Below are 14986 nucleotides of genomic sequence, written 5' to 3'. Positions count from 1 at the left end.
GTACGGGCACCTGGTCAGAATGCCACAAGAGAGTCTCCCCCCAGCAGGCCTTCTTTGTCAAGCCAGAGGGTGGGAGGCCACATGGAAGGCCAAGGACTCGCTGGATAGATTATATCCAAAACCTTGGGTGGACATGTTTGGGAATCCCACCAGAACACCTGAGCTTGGTGGCAGAGGATCGTGACCATTGGAAGTTCCTCTTGCAGCTGTTGCCCCCACTACCCAATTAGGAAGAGTGGGCCTTGAAGATGTATGTATGTATGTATATGTTATTTTATTTTAATGTAATCTTTTTTTTTTCCCTCCAGATATATTTTAATTTAATTCTATAACACGCCACTGCACATATATTGGGACATTGCAATCATCGGCCCTAACTGTATATTATTCCTACTATTGTTTGAATTACCTGTACTGATGATGTCCTACGATACTTAGGATGATATATTTACTTATTAAAACTTATTACTGTGGTTATTACGTGTGTTTGTTTAGTAATGCTCCAAGCTGCCTTCTAATTTAGTTTAGTAGGATCTGCGTTAGTAATTTATTCACATTTTGTAATAAAGTGATAGCAGGTTTGAATAAAGGAAGTAGCTACACCACAAGATTGCTGGACTTTGCAGAAGCATTCAAGAGAATACTGCATGACAAACTATTACATAAGCTGAAGTAAATGGGAGTGGATACAAAGCTGTTGGCATGGATGGGGGGGGGGGAAAGGGAGAGGTTGCTGACAGACAGTCACTAGATAGTAGTATATGATGGAGTGGAATCAAGGAAAACGAAGGTGACTAGTTGAGGTGCAGAAGCTCTGTACTCAGGCCACTACCGTTCAGTTTGTATATTAAGGATATAGGGAATGACTTAAAGGGAGGATATTCAATTGTTTGCTGATGATGCAAAACTGGTGGGAAGGGGAAATAGTTCATAAATGTGATGTAGACATCCTGTAGGATTTAAACAAATTGGCAGCATGGACAAAGGATAATGTTTGTCAGTTTAATGTTATGAAATGTAAGGTAATGCACTTCAGGATTTTCATCCCGATTACATACTTTGTATAATTTTCATGGTAGTGGATTGCAGGCAATTGATAAGGCTAGAGATCATTAACACCCTTAAAAACAGAGTTACAACAATTTGCTCTAACCAGCAAGCCCTGAAACAAGAACTAAAAATCATCAGCGACACATTCATAAATAATGGCTATAACAAAAATACTATTAATAAAATATTCCATAAAACAACAACAAAAACAAATCTAGATTACAGTAAAACCATAGCCATCCCATACATTAAAGGGTTATCAGAAAAAATCAACAGAATCCTAGAACATTATAACCTCAATGCCACCTTTAAACCACCCACTAAACTTAAAACCATATTAAACTCCTCTAAGGATTCTCTCCTCCCATTAGCACATCCTGGAGTCTATTGCATCCGCTGCACCTGTAACTTACCATACATTGATGAAACAGGACGGACAATCCCTATACGCAAGAAAGAACACATTAGACACATTAAATATAACCATTATGGTGAAGCAGGCCTCTCAGACCACGCACTCAACACCTTACACCAAATCAACTGGAAAAGCACCCACTCTTTACACCACACAAAAACCTAGTACGAAAGGAAATTTAAGGAAGCCTGCGAAATCCTGATAAACCATCCAAATATCAACAACAAAGTTGGCATGAAAATTCCAAGGATCTGGATGGCACATATTCAGCCTATCTAATATATAAGATCCAGCATAAGTCAGAAATCTAGCCAATCTTCAGCTAGTATTAGAAACCACTCCATACTAACTGGCTGGAATGTACATGATGTTAATATATGTATATAGATAGATACTTGTTGTTGTGCGCAATGTATTTCTACAACCAACAGATAACACTAATAATAGGACTCAAGCGTTGATGTATAATTTTTTTTTTTTTTTACCAGAGTTTAGGCCAGCAATTGTTGCAGTGATTCCAGTCTCTGTAACAAACCAGTTTGATTGTAGTGTAGCTTGTTTTTTGTGTATAATTGTATGCTCCAGAAGATGACCTTGACATAAAGGTCGAAATGTCGAATGTAGATTTTAGTTATGTTAAACTAAAGTTTTTATTCAAACATGGTAGTTGTCTCCATAATTTTCAAAAATGCATTCGGATCGCCGTGTAAGTCTAAAAAGAAAAACTTTCAATATATTGCTATATGACCAACTAGTGGTTAAATTGAACAAATGAGCTGGATACTAGATTAGTGCTTTGGATTGGAGATTGGCTGTCTAATAAGTATCAGCAGGTTGTTTATGGGGAATGATATCCCAGAAGAGGAAAGTTACTAATAGCATGCCCCACAGGGGGGGGGGCATCTGTTTTGGGGGCCATTGTTGTTTAATTTGTATTGTAAATGACACATTGGAAAGGCTTAAATGGTGATATATAGTTGTTTGCTGGTGATATATAGCCTCGGAATTCGGATGCCTTTGCAACTATGATTATTAATCGCTTTAGGACCTGGAATATATGTAGTTTGGTGAAAGAAGGAGGTCTTTTTAATGTGACGAATGTCTTATGACAGTATACAATTGGACTTTGTGCTGTACAAGAAGCACGTTGGCTGGGACAAGGCTCGACCCGCAATCAGGGATACACGCTATACTATAGTGGTGATGACAGAGGACGAAGAGTCCTCGGAACTGCATTTTTAGTTAGTGATAACGTTTTGTGTAATATTTAAAATTTTAAACCTGTGAACAATTGGCTATGTACTATTAGAGTTAAGGGACATTTTCAAAATGTGTCTATTGTGAACTGTTATGCGCCTACTGAAGAGAGCTCGGAGGAAGCTAAAGATTGTTTCTACGAAGTGCTTGAGCGTACTTGTACTAATCTACCATCCTATGATGTCAAGCTAGTAGTGGGAGATTTCAACATGAAGCTGGGGAGAGAGCGTGTGTGGCACTCTTTTGTGGGTAGCGAGAGCCTACATGAGGAGTGCAATGATAACGGGATCCAACTTGTGAGTTTTGCCGTTGCTACGGGCTACTTTGTAAAGAGCACTATGTTTGCACCTAAAGACGTCCCAAGCAGACCTGGAGATCGCCAGATGGTAGAACAGCTAACCAAATAGCCATGTACTAGTGTATCGACGTCACCACAGCTCCATCTCGGATGTGAGAAGTTTCAGTGGAGCAGATGGAGATAGCGACCACTATCTGGTAGCCTACGATTTCAGTCATAGAATTGCAGTTCAGAAGCCCGCATGTCCTATCATATGATCGGCATGGGACCCGGACAAGTTGAAAACAGCAGAAGGCAAGTGGGCTTTCCAGTTAGAGTTGCAGAATCATTTTGGGGAGTTACAGGAGGAAGAGGATGATCTGGATGGGATGTGGGACACCATCAAAAATACGGTCGCGTTAGCTGTCTCGAGAATAGTGGGAAAGAGAAAGAGGAGGAGAAAAGCATGGTTTAATAGACAGTGTGAAGAAGCTGTAGCAAAACGAAGAGAAGCACTATTGAACTACCTAGTGGATAGCAGGAAGAAAGCTGCATATGAGAGGGTGAGAAGAGTGGTGAATACATGTCTATGCAGGGAAAAACGGAAGTATCTTAATGAGAAAGTGGCTAGTATAGAGAGAAATAGGGTGACGAATAATGGATGGGAGATGTACCAGATGATCCAAGCCATGCGAGGTACCCAAACACAAGCGGCAACCATAAGAGATGAGAGTGGAAATCTATTAACAAACTCAAAAGATGCTCTCACTCGGTGACGTAGATATTTTGCAAACTTGCTGGAACGTCAATATTGGAGGATTATGCTCATTATCAAACTGCTGAACAATTTATTGAAGAGCCGACATTTAGTGAGATTACTCTTGCTATCCGCATGCTGAAAAATAATAAGGCTCCAGGAGTGGACTGCATATCGGCGGAGCTCCTGAAGAATGGTGGGGGACGTCCTGCTGGAGCAGCTGCACCAGCTCATCTTAATGATCTGGCGAGAAGAATGGCTGCTGGACGAGTGGAAGGAGTCGCTGATCACCCCAGTATATTAAAAAGGATATGAGGCTCAGCTATAGGGACATCTCACTGCTGTCGACTGGCTATAAGGTGCTGTCTAACATCATGCTAATGCGCCTCACACCATATGCAGAAGAGTGCCTTGATGATTACCAGATGGGCTTCAGGAGGAACCGTTCTACAATAGACCAACTCTTCATGCTGCGCCAAGTTTTTGAAAAGTGCTGGAATATAACCGGGAAGTTCATAATATTTTCATAGACTTTTCTAAAGCCTATGACTCAATGATACGCCCCAAAATATGGCAGGTGTTAGAAGAGTTGGGAATTCCTCGAAAACTCAAAAAATGGCGCAGGTGTGTGTAGCTGGTTCGAGAGCAAGAATGAAAGCAGAAGGTGACCTTTCGGACCTGTTTCAAGTACAGACCGGCGTGAAGCAGGGTGATGGGATTTCTCCGATTCTCTTCAATCTAGTGTTGGAAAAAGTAATTAGAAACACACAGCAAGTGGCAGGTGGAGTCGACATGGGGGTGCAAGTTAGGATTCTTGGCTACGCTGACGACCTGAACGTTATGGCGCATCAACGGGACGACACGGTAGCATTGGTTACTGCTATTGAAGAAGTTGGCCTGAAAATAAATGCTAAGAAGACAAAATACCTTTTTATGAGTCGCCATGCTGCTCAAGATCCAGAGGGAGCTGCATAGTTTGAGAGGGTGAAGGTATTTAGGTACTTGGGTTCTTTTGTGACTGAAGACAACAAAGTTGAGGCTGATGTCCAGAGTCGGGTAAATGCTGCGAATGTGGCCTATTATCAGGTGCGTCCCCTTTTCGCCTCGCGCTTGCTGTCTTGGACTACAAAAGGTGGGACTATACAAGACTTTGATCAGGCCTGTTCTCCTCTATGGTGCTGAAGCGTGGACTCTCATGGCGAGACAAGCCAATCACCTTAGAGTATTCGAGAACAAGATGCTACGACGTATCTATGGAGGGGTCATGGCAGACGGAGTCTGGAGGAGGCGGTCCAATGCTACCATATGCTTTATACAACTCGGCAGATGTCTTGATGGAGCTGCGAGCCCGGCATCTTCAGTGGCTGGGGCACCTGTACCAAATGGACCCCAAAAGGACTGTGAAACAAGCGTGGGAGGCCTGACCCCGATCAGGGAGACCGAGAAAGAGATGGGCAGATCAGGAGAAGGAAGACCTGCAGGCTGTCGGGCTGGAGACCAGATTGCAGATGACTGTGCCCAGTGGCGATGTGTGGTGCTTGAGGCCACGAGTGCCTCCCCCCGGGTTGATAGTGCCTGGTTAATGTAGCGTATGTAATGTGGTTATACAGCATAGCTTTGTATGTAGTTTTTAGTGTTTTTAGTGCTTGTTTTATGGAAATTCCATATACAGATTGACTAGAGGGAATAGAAAATGGAAATGCATTGCAGTTCCATCTAAGTGTTATTATTTTTTTTCTTTCCATACCTGAATGTATGGTGAATTTAAATATTTTAAATATGTTGGGGGGGGGGGGGCTTAATTAGGTCAACATTAATCTCAAACAACAGTCTTTTCTTCCTAGACATGTTAGTTCCACAGCTACCAAATGGATCTTTTTCCGTTAATAGGAAATCCCCCCCCACACACACACAGACACATGTACATACTGCAAATTGTTGCATGCATAGGCAGTCACACCATCACTGATCCCAACAATATGGCATCCTCAGAATTTTTCCGTTAATAGGAAATTTCCCCCCCCCCCACACACACACACAGACACATGTACATACTGCAAATTGTTGCATGCATAGGCAGTCACACCATCACTGATCCCAACAATATGGCATCCTCAGAACACTAATTCACAGAGCCAAGACTATTTCTTTAAATGACAGCTATAACTACTGAACTCCGGGTATCTTGGCAATACTTTATTAGTCAGTGGCTACAGTCTCTGGAAAATTTGCAATTTGTAAAATTTGCTACATCCCCACTCAATCTCTTCTCCAACACACAAGACCACACCACAGCACAACTTTTCCTATCCTCTATATTCAAGGTACATCTGAAAAGATTGCTGGAGTTTTTCATAAATGAAATATCCATTCCATTTTTAAACTTCACATTCATCTAATAACCTTCACGTGTTTTCTAAAGGATCATCTTCATCCTATGGAACATTCTGGAGCATACAAAGATCTTTTTTGCCTGTAACTTAGCATACTTTGTACAGGCTGGTAATTAGTTTTATTCTTAGACAGACATTTTTGTTTAAATTTAGGTTCTGGACTTTTTATCTAGATTTGATTAGTCTTTTCTAGTTTAAATCCTTTTGATTCATTTGATCTGGCTAAACTCCCCCTACAATTTCATATTACAACATTATTGTATGAATTTAACTGATTATTCAATTCTACATTATAAACTTTCTTTCTGGCATAGAAGACAGCTATGACACTTAGTTGAAAACTTGGCTGAAAATAATTGTATATGTTCTTTTAAATTAAATACCCTTGATAGCACATGATCCTTATTTATAATAGCAAACTTATAGGACCACAGAATGGGAGGTGGGATACTATTATTATTTTTATTTTTATTGTGAACACTTTGCTATAGAGACTCATTTAGAACAGTTGGGATTGGTATAATGTTTAGAGGATAATGTACCAATACATTCTTATACCATTAAAGATATCAGAACTTTCAATGATTTTATGGTGATGTCAGAGCTTCAATTTATTACTCTTATTACTGTTTAGTACTGGGCTACTGCTTGAAGTAGTAGTAGTAGTAGTCCAGTGCTGTATTTTTCATCTCTCATTTGTGAATTGATCCAATGATGATGATGACAGCCACAGAATCTAAACACAGCAAATGGAATTATGAATGATGCTTAGGTGCTGCATTTAAAATTGTTTCTCCCAAATTACCTATACATGGTTTAAAAAAAAAAAATAGGATATTGGTGTTTTTTAAAAATACATGATTTAATTATTCCTTTAAAAATGCCATTTGAAATAGTGTATAAATATTAGGACATATGTGATATTTTCTATCTATAGATATCCATTGTCGGCCTGGTTGGCTAAGTGGTTAGCGTATCCACTCACCAACCAGAAGGCTGCGGGTTCAAATCCCGCCATGGTCATGGATGTTTGTGATTGTCTGTGAAAATACTAGTGGTGATGATGGGCAATAGATGCCGTTGGTATAGTTGTAGTTGATGGATTTGAGTGGTGGAGACGGAGAGTAGGGCCTTACCTCGATGAGTCTTCGAACTCCCTGGAGGGGTCATGTAATAATAATAATAATAATAATAATAATAATAATAAAGCACTTTAGTTATTTAATATCATATTGTCTGAACATTCACTCCTGATGCTTATTAAGAATTATTATTCTTATTATAAATGCAGAAAAATTTTATGTTAATCTTATTTTCATGTCACTAATATATGTTCTATGAAACAATGGAACAGCCCTATGTCTGTTATTTCTTGAAAATATATGAAACTGTTTTTCTGATTGTGACAAATAACACAGTAAATAGTTTGTTACAATAGTAGATATTTTTTAATTAAATTTTTTCCTCTTTTATTGTAGTGTGATCAGTATTGGCCATCTCGAGGTACAGAAACATTTGGAGTTATGTACGTTACTTTGGTTGATATACAAGAATTAGCTACCTATTGTATTCGTACTTTTCATCTTCAGAGGGTATGTACCATAAAATTATGCACCATATATTTAATAATTTAAATACAGTAAATTATGCCAGAATGACATATTTCCAACTAGAATAGAACAGTGTAACTAATCACAGATATCCTATTCCTTATATAAGCATATAGTTACTTATTCATTATATATACATATTAACAAGCTTAATAAATTACTTAAAGATGAATACATTAACTCACAAGATGTACTACACTTTATTTCAAAAATCGATTTTGTTACTTAACTCAAAAAATTAAAATAAATAACAAATTTCGTAATCTGCAGTCACCTCATTATTGTATCACAGTAATTACAGTATTCACATGCCATAGATTACTTTAGTTAGGTAGCCCCCCCTCCCATCCCTCTCTCTCTCTCTCTAATACACACACACACACACACACACACAAAAAAAAACCTTGTAGTATATCATAGATAACCATAAGCATAAAAATATAATAATTATCTAGCATTCTTCTATTGAAACACATATCATTGCAGGTTTTCTAATTTAATCACTGTGCTCAGTTTTTTTTCCCTTAAGTTGAATCCTTTTAGCATGCATCTAACTGGATTCTTAACATTTCAGTGAAATAAAACAACTTGTTAACAAAGACGTGTGTGGTGTCTGCAAGGAGTTTGAGTGTGTTTTAGACACGGTATGATGAGATGTGTGTGTGATAAAAGGACCTCCCAGATGAGTCTTTGACTCCATTTGGGAAATAATGTCCTTAAATTTTTTTTCAGTAGAGAATGCCATTACATTTTTCACTGAGAAAGCCATAATAGTTTGTGTTAAAACTGATTGCGCAAAAAATTATTATGGAAAGTGTATAAGCAAAGCTTATTATTTTACACAAGCATTATCTGTACTATTTAACTATCACAGAAGGCTCCTAATGAAGTTATCAGAAGAATGTTAGCAACAGACAGCTGCTGTTTCTTTGAATGAAGAAAACCTGAAGGGCTTGACAAGGAAAATTATTAAAAGAAAGATATCAAGGTAGTGGCAATATGAAAACTTTTGTGAGGAAGGGATCTTTTTAGCATTAATTGAGGAATTAGGTTGAAAGGAGATTAATGCAACTTTTTACTGATTGAACTGTTGAATAGCTGCAATGTTATAATGTACTGGTATTTTTAATAACAATATTATTATTATTATTTGACACCTCCAGGGAGTCCTAAGACTCATCGAGGGAGGGCACCTACTCTACATCTCTCCGTCTCGACCTCATCCACAAACCGCCTCATCTACACCAACGCCATCTGCTGTCCACCATCACCACTATTATTTTCACTGACAATCACAAACATCCATGCCCGCAGCGAGATTCGAACCCGCAGCCTTTTGGCTAGAAAGTGGATACGCTAACGACTCGGCCAACCAGGCTAGGCTAGCAATGTAGAATATATATTAATTAGAATAATTTAATTCATGCTTTTTATATTTCAGTAAAGTCAAATTGCCATCATCAGGGAACAATGTATCTTCTTTGAGTGTCATCTCCTATCGGAGGTCGGCAACCACCTTGGCAAATTTTGAGTGATTCTCAGCTACTCTGAGCAGTCTCTCAGAGTTCATACCAGTCCACTGTCTGATATCTGCCAGCCAAGATATCAGACTCGTCTTCCTTGTCCTGTTCTTCCATTTATCTTCCCTTTTATAATCAGTTGAAGTATCTTATATTTTTCATTACGAAGTAGGTGACCAACATATGCAGTTTTCCTTCTTTTTATGGTATCTAAAAGTTCACGTGATTTCCCCATTTGTTCCAGTACTTCCTGATTGGACGTTTTTGCTGTCCATGGGATTTTTAACATTCGTCTGTATAACCACATCTCAAAGGCTTCAAGTCTTTTTATTGATGTTGTTTTTAAGGTCCAAGTTTCTGTACCGTATAGCAGTACAGACCATACATAGCATTTAACCATGCGTACTCTAAGCTCTAAGTTTAAACTGCAGTTACACAATGTTGATTTCATCAAGAGAAAAATTTTTCTTGCTATTTCAATTCTAACTTTTATTTCCATTTCTGTATTGTAATCTTCATTTAACCAGCATCCGAGATATTTAAACTTTGCCACTCTTTCTATTTGTTTCCTATTTAAAGAAAGTGCTAAATTAAGAATTGGTTTCTTACTTATGACCATGAATTTAGTTTTGGTGATATTTATTTTTAATTCCATTTTTTCACTTTCTTCATTTATTAGTTCCAAAAGATTTTGAAGATCCTGAATATTGTCAGCCAGAAGAGCTGTATCATCGGCATATCGGATGTTACTGATGATTTCACCATTTACACTAATCCCTTCCTTTCTTCCTTCCAAGACTTTTTGAAATATGGCTTTTGAGTAGATGTTAAAAAGAAGAGGTGACAGCACACATCCTTGCCTTACTCCTTGTTTGATGTTAATGGAGTCTGTAATAATGTCATCAACTTGAACAGATGCCTTTTGGTTCCAATATAAGTTTTCAATGATCCTGTTGTCTTTACCATCTAATCCAATTCTTTTTAATAGTACAATCATTTTAGCATGTTGGACTTTGTCAAATGCTTTCTCGAAGTCGATGAAGCAAATGAATATTACCTTGTTTTGGTCAATACATTTTTGAAATAAGATCTGAGAAAGGGCCTCTCTTGTTCCCAAGCTGTTTCTAAAGCCGAATTGGGTATCACTGATGGTGTCTTCACATTTTCTGTATATTCTTTTTTGAATTATTTTCAGAAACATTTTGAGAACGTGACTCATTAGGCTGATCATTCTATAGTCATTACAAGTTTTCGCATTTACTTTTTTAGGTAGCATGATGAAGGTCGACTGTAACCAGCGTTGAGGGATTATGCCTGTATTGTAGATCTTATTAAATAGCTTTACTAATATGTTAATGTTGTCACCTTCTAATAACTTTACTATTTCTTCTGGTATTCTATCTGGTCCTAGGGCTTTACCATTTTTAGCTGAGTTTAGTGCACATTCTACCTCTGATCTTAGAATGCATGGACCTTCCATATGTTCATAAGTATTTTCTGGGTTCTGTCTGTTATCAGTAAAGAGTTCTTCTATATATTTCACCCATTCTTGTATTTTGTCATCCTTTTTGGATATAATTTCTCCCTTTTTGTTTCGAAGGATACAGAATTGTTTTTTCTTACATATACCTGAGGTCTCTTTCATCTTTTTGTGTAGATTAAAATTGTCATGCTTTTCCTGTAGAATTTCTATTTCTTTACATTTTTCATTCATCCAGATTTCTTTTGCTTCTTTGATCTTGTGTTTAATAATTTTCTGAGCCTCTGTATATTTTGTTGGATTATGATTTTTATATGATCAGCATTGATCCATGAGAGAAAGAATTTCATCAGTCATCCAATCTTTCTTTTTTACTGCTCTGTTAGGACATAAGGTTTTGGTACATTTCTCTATGAAGGCAGATTTCAATTTGTCCCACGATTCATCAACCCTTATGATGTCATCATTCTTGATAAGTGCTAGCTCTTGATTCAGATCTTGACTCAGTTTGCTTCTTATCTCTGTGTTTTTTAATTTTCCCAAATCAAACCTTTTTTGTTGATGTTTCTTAAGTATAGCTTTCAGTCTAAGTTGTAACTCTGCCACCAGTAGGTTATGATCAGAAGCAATATCTGCACTAGGATAGGTTTTTGTACTCTTTATAGAACTTCGAAATCATTGATTAATTAGCAAGTAATCAATTTGGTTTCTGACTATATTCCCATTATTATCCTGTGGTGATCGCTAAGTATACAATCTTCGAGGTGGTAGCTTAAACCATGTGTTTGTGATTATTAGCTTCTCTTCCTGGCAGAATTGAAAAAGACGGTCACCTCTCTCATTTCTTGTGCCCAGTCCATGTTCGCCAACTACATCTCCACTTCTACCTTTCCCAACTTTAGCATTGAAATCACCCATGACTATGTTAATATCATGCTTTTTTGTATTTTTCATTAGTTCTTTTAATTGATCATAAAATTCTTAATCTCAGTATCACTCTTGTCAGCAGTAGGGGCATAGACCTGTATAAGATTAACATCTAGTGGTTGTTCTTTCAGTTTTAATAACATCATCCTATCTGAGTAAGGGATGAAGCTCAACAGTGACTTATTGATATCTTTGTTTATTATTATTCCAACTCAGTTTTGATGGTTGTTTTCACAACTTCCAGAGTGATACATTGTCATGTCATTGACTTGAGTTTTGCCTGATCCTGGCCACCTAACTTCACTCATTCCTAAAATTCCAATTTCAAGTCTTTTCATTTCTTGGATAGCATTTCTTAGCTTACCTGCTTCATACAAGGTTCTGACATTCCAGGTTCCTAGTTTTACTGAGCACACCATGTTGAGCCCAGGGATTCTTCGCACCCCTGTCCCATTTAAGGGACTCCGGTAACTCGGGGCCATTTGTGTAGATTTGCTTGCCATTATGGTTAGTCTGGAGAGAGAATAAAGCAGTAGTTTCTCCATTTGCTTTCTGCTCTGCAGTATAACAGACGTACACAATAAACTGTATTGCCATCTGCAGTTTTCTAATCACAAGCTTTACTGTCATCATGAGACTTCAACCTTGTGTCAGTACTGACAAAGCTGCTTCCCTTTGTCAGAGGATTGAATCCTTTATTTTTCCTTGTAACCCTAGGTAGGGGCCCTAACCGGCTACTGACAGCCGGAGCCAGCTGAGCCCAGGTTGTTTATAGAGGTCCGCTCCTCTGAAGATTCTTCCAGACATTTCACGAATCCTCTTCCACTGATTTGTCCGTGGTTCTTCACAGAGGTCCGTTAGCATTCTTGTAGGGAGTGTACCCTACAGAAGGTCCCAGGGAACACAACATGGACTTGCCTCTAGACTGATTTATGCATGTAGACACTGCATTGGGTAAGTGGGACTGAAGCAGTACAACTAATAGTGCGAGCTAACTGCCAGAGAGTATTTCATTTTTGTTAACAGGGCCGTCTTAACACATGGGCACACTGGACAGTTGCCTAAAAAGCCCCATGCTGCCATATTATTCATGAGAGATATCTTGGCAGAGTGTATAAATTTACTTGACCTCTTGCTGGAACACTGAACTAAGAAAGAGAACCGGAAATGCTCACAATACATCAATAACTAAATAGAATCATCTTCGCAGCACAATCCAGAATCAGCATTTGAATGAACTTTCATTCATGTGCATGGAAAATGACATCCTGAAGACTATTGATTTTAAGCCAATTATAAATCAATTCTCTGCAAAGAAATTTCACAAAACGCTTTACAGCATGTTTTTTTATGTTTAAACATTGATTTTATTAAAAGTACCAATAAATTTATTCTGTCCTGTCAGGTGTCTTCTCCTTCCAGGAGATTGACTACCATGTCCTATTCTGCTCCTTTCTGCTGCATTCCTCATATGAGAGATAGGCCCAGTCTTCTATATTTTTCATCCACTCCTGTCTTCCTCGCTTTCCCTCAGCAGTTCCTTCGAGAAGTGTCCTTTGTAGGCAGTTATGTCTCAGAACATATCCAAAATAGCTGACTTTTCTCTTTTTAATTTCTTTTCAGGCTCCTGTTTACACCTACCATCTCTAGTACCTCTTCATTTGTCTTTTTGTCTTTCAATGATATCCTCATAATTCTTCGCAGCATCCACATTTCAAAGGCCTCCAGTATTTTCACACTCGGATTGGAGAGTGTCCATGTCTCTACTCCATATAATAATGTAGACATATGTAGCATTTGGAGATTCCTAGTCTTGTTTTCAGATTTAATTCTCTAGATGTTAATAGATTTTTCATACTGTTGAAAGTTGACCTTGCAATTTCAGTCCTTTTTCTAATTTCATCTTCTGTCCTGCCGTTCTCTGTGATCAAGTGTCTGAGGTATATGCATGTTTGCACCTGTTCTAATTTATTTCCTTTTATATTGATGCATATTTTTGGTATTTCCTTTTCTCTTGAAATTATCATGATTTTTGTCTTTTTAAAGTTGAAAATGAGGCCATACTATTCGCTGTACTTGAAGGTTTCATCTATAAGAGTTTTGAGGTCATGTTTGTTTTCAGCTAGAAGAACCGTGTCATCTGCATATCTTAGGTTATTAATATTTCTGCACCCTACAGTGATTCCTTTGAGATTACCAATTTTATTAAATATTTCTTCTCTGTGCAGGTTAAAGAGAATCGGAGAAAAGACACAGCCTTGTCTCACACCTTTCTGAACTGGGAATTCTTCTGAGGTCTCTCTATTTATTCTCAAAGATGCAGTCTGTTCCCACTAAAGTTTAGTTAATAGCCTAATGTTTTTTCCATCCATGCCTATTTTTGAAAGGATTTCAATTAATTGTTCATGTTGGACATTGTCGAATGCCTTTTTGTAATCTATGAAGCAGAGGTACACATCTTTTTGTTTTTCTAGATATCTTTCTATGATGGTTCTGACATTGAAAATACCTTCTCTTGTACCTACATTTTCCTTGAAGCCACTTTGTGTATCATTTATTTCTATGTTTATTTTTCTTTTATTTCTTTCAAGAATAACTTATAGGAGGACTTTTGATACTTGACTGATGAGGCTGATTGTCCTGAACTCTTCACATCTTGTAGCTTTTGTTGTTTTGGGAATTGGAAAGAAAATTGAGTGATTAATATCTTTTGGTAGAAATCCAGTCTTGTATATTTTATTGCATAATTTTGTTAGAAATTTCAGTCCTCCTTCATCGAGAGCCCTCAACCATTCTGCCAAGATGTTATCTATTCCTGGAGCTTTATGTGGTTTTAGTTTTCTGACGGCATTTTCAACTTCACAAAGTAAAATGGATGGTTCTTCTAAATCAGTCTGTTCAGGAATATCATTTCTTTGTTGTTCGTATAATTTCCTTGTGTATTCAATCCATCTTTCAATGATTTCTTTTTTATCCATTAGAATATGGTCTCTTTAGTCTCTAATCACACTTGCATGATTTGCTGTATTTCTCCTGCTTGTCATTTCTCTAATCTTTTCATTCATTTCTCTGTTTCTGTGTTTTCTATCAAGGTTTTCTATATCTATACATTTATTCTTAATCCATTCCTCTTTGGCTTTCCTGCATTCCTTTTTTATTTCTTTATTCATGCTTTTATATTCAGGTTTGTTCTTTAACTTATTTCTTTGTTCCATTAACGTTAGTATTTTTTCATTCATCCAAGGTTTATTCCTTTTCCTTTTTTTAATTGAGGGAATGTATTTTTGGCCGCTTCATTGA

At 37.5% G+C, this 14986-nt stretch overlaps 1 protein-coding gene across 8 annotated transcripts in view; it reads left to right on the top strand.

Moving 5' to 3' along the window:
- Positions 1-14986, top strand: part of LOC150094422 (tyrosine-protein phosphatase Lar-like) — a 1380317-nt gene that overhangs the window by 1221846 nt on the left and 143485 nt on the right. For all 8 annotated transcript variants that reach the window (XM_090412197.1, XM_090412199.1, XM_090412204.1 and 5 more), the window contains one exon: positions 7628-7741. In XM_090412197.1, coding sequence (XP_090268323.1) covers positions 7628-7741 — 114 coding nt within the window. The remainder of the gene's footprint in view (positions 1-7627; positions 7742-14986) is intronic.

This window comes from Typopeltis vanoorti, chromosome 22 (genome assembly GCF_054136105.1).
Source record: "Typopeltis vanoorti isolate ZY-2024b chromosome 22, IOZ_Tvanoo_1.0, whole genome shotgun sequence".
Classification (NCBI taxonomy): domain Eukaryota; kingdom Metazoa; phylum Arthropoda; class Arachnida; order Uropygi; family Thelyphonidae; genus Typopeltis; species Typopeltis vanoorti.
Note: the sequence above shows the minus strand (reverse complement) of the source record. Positions and strands in the feature narration are given on the sequence as shown.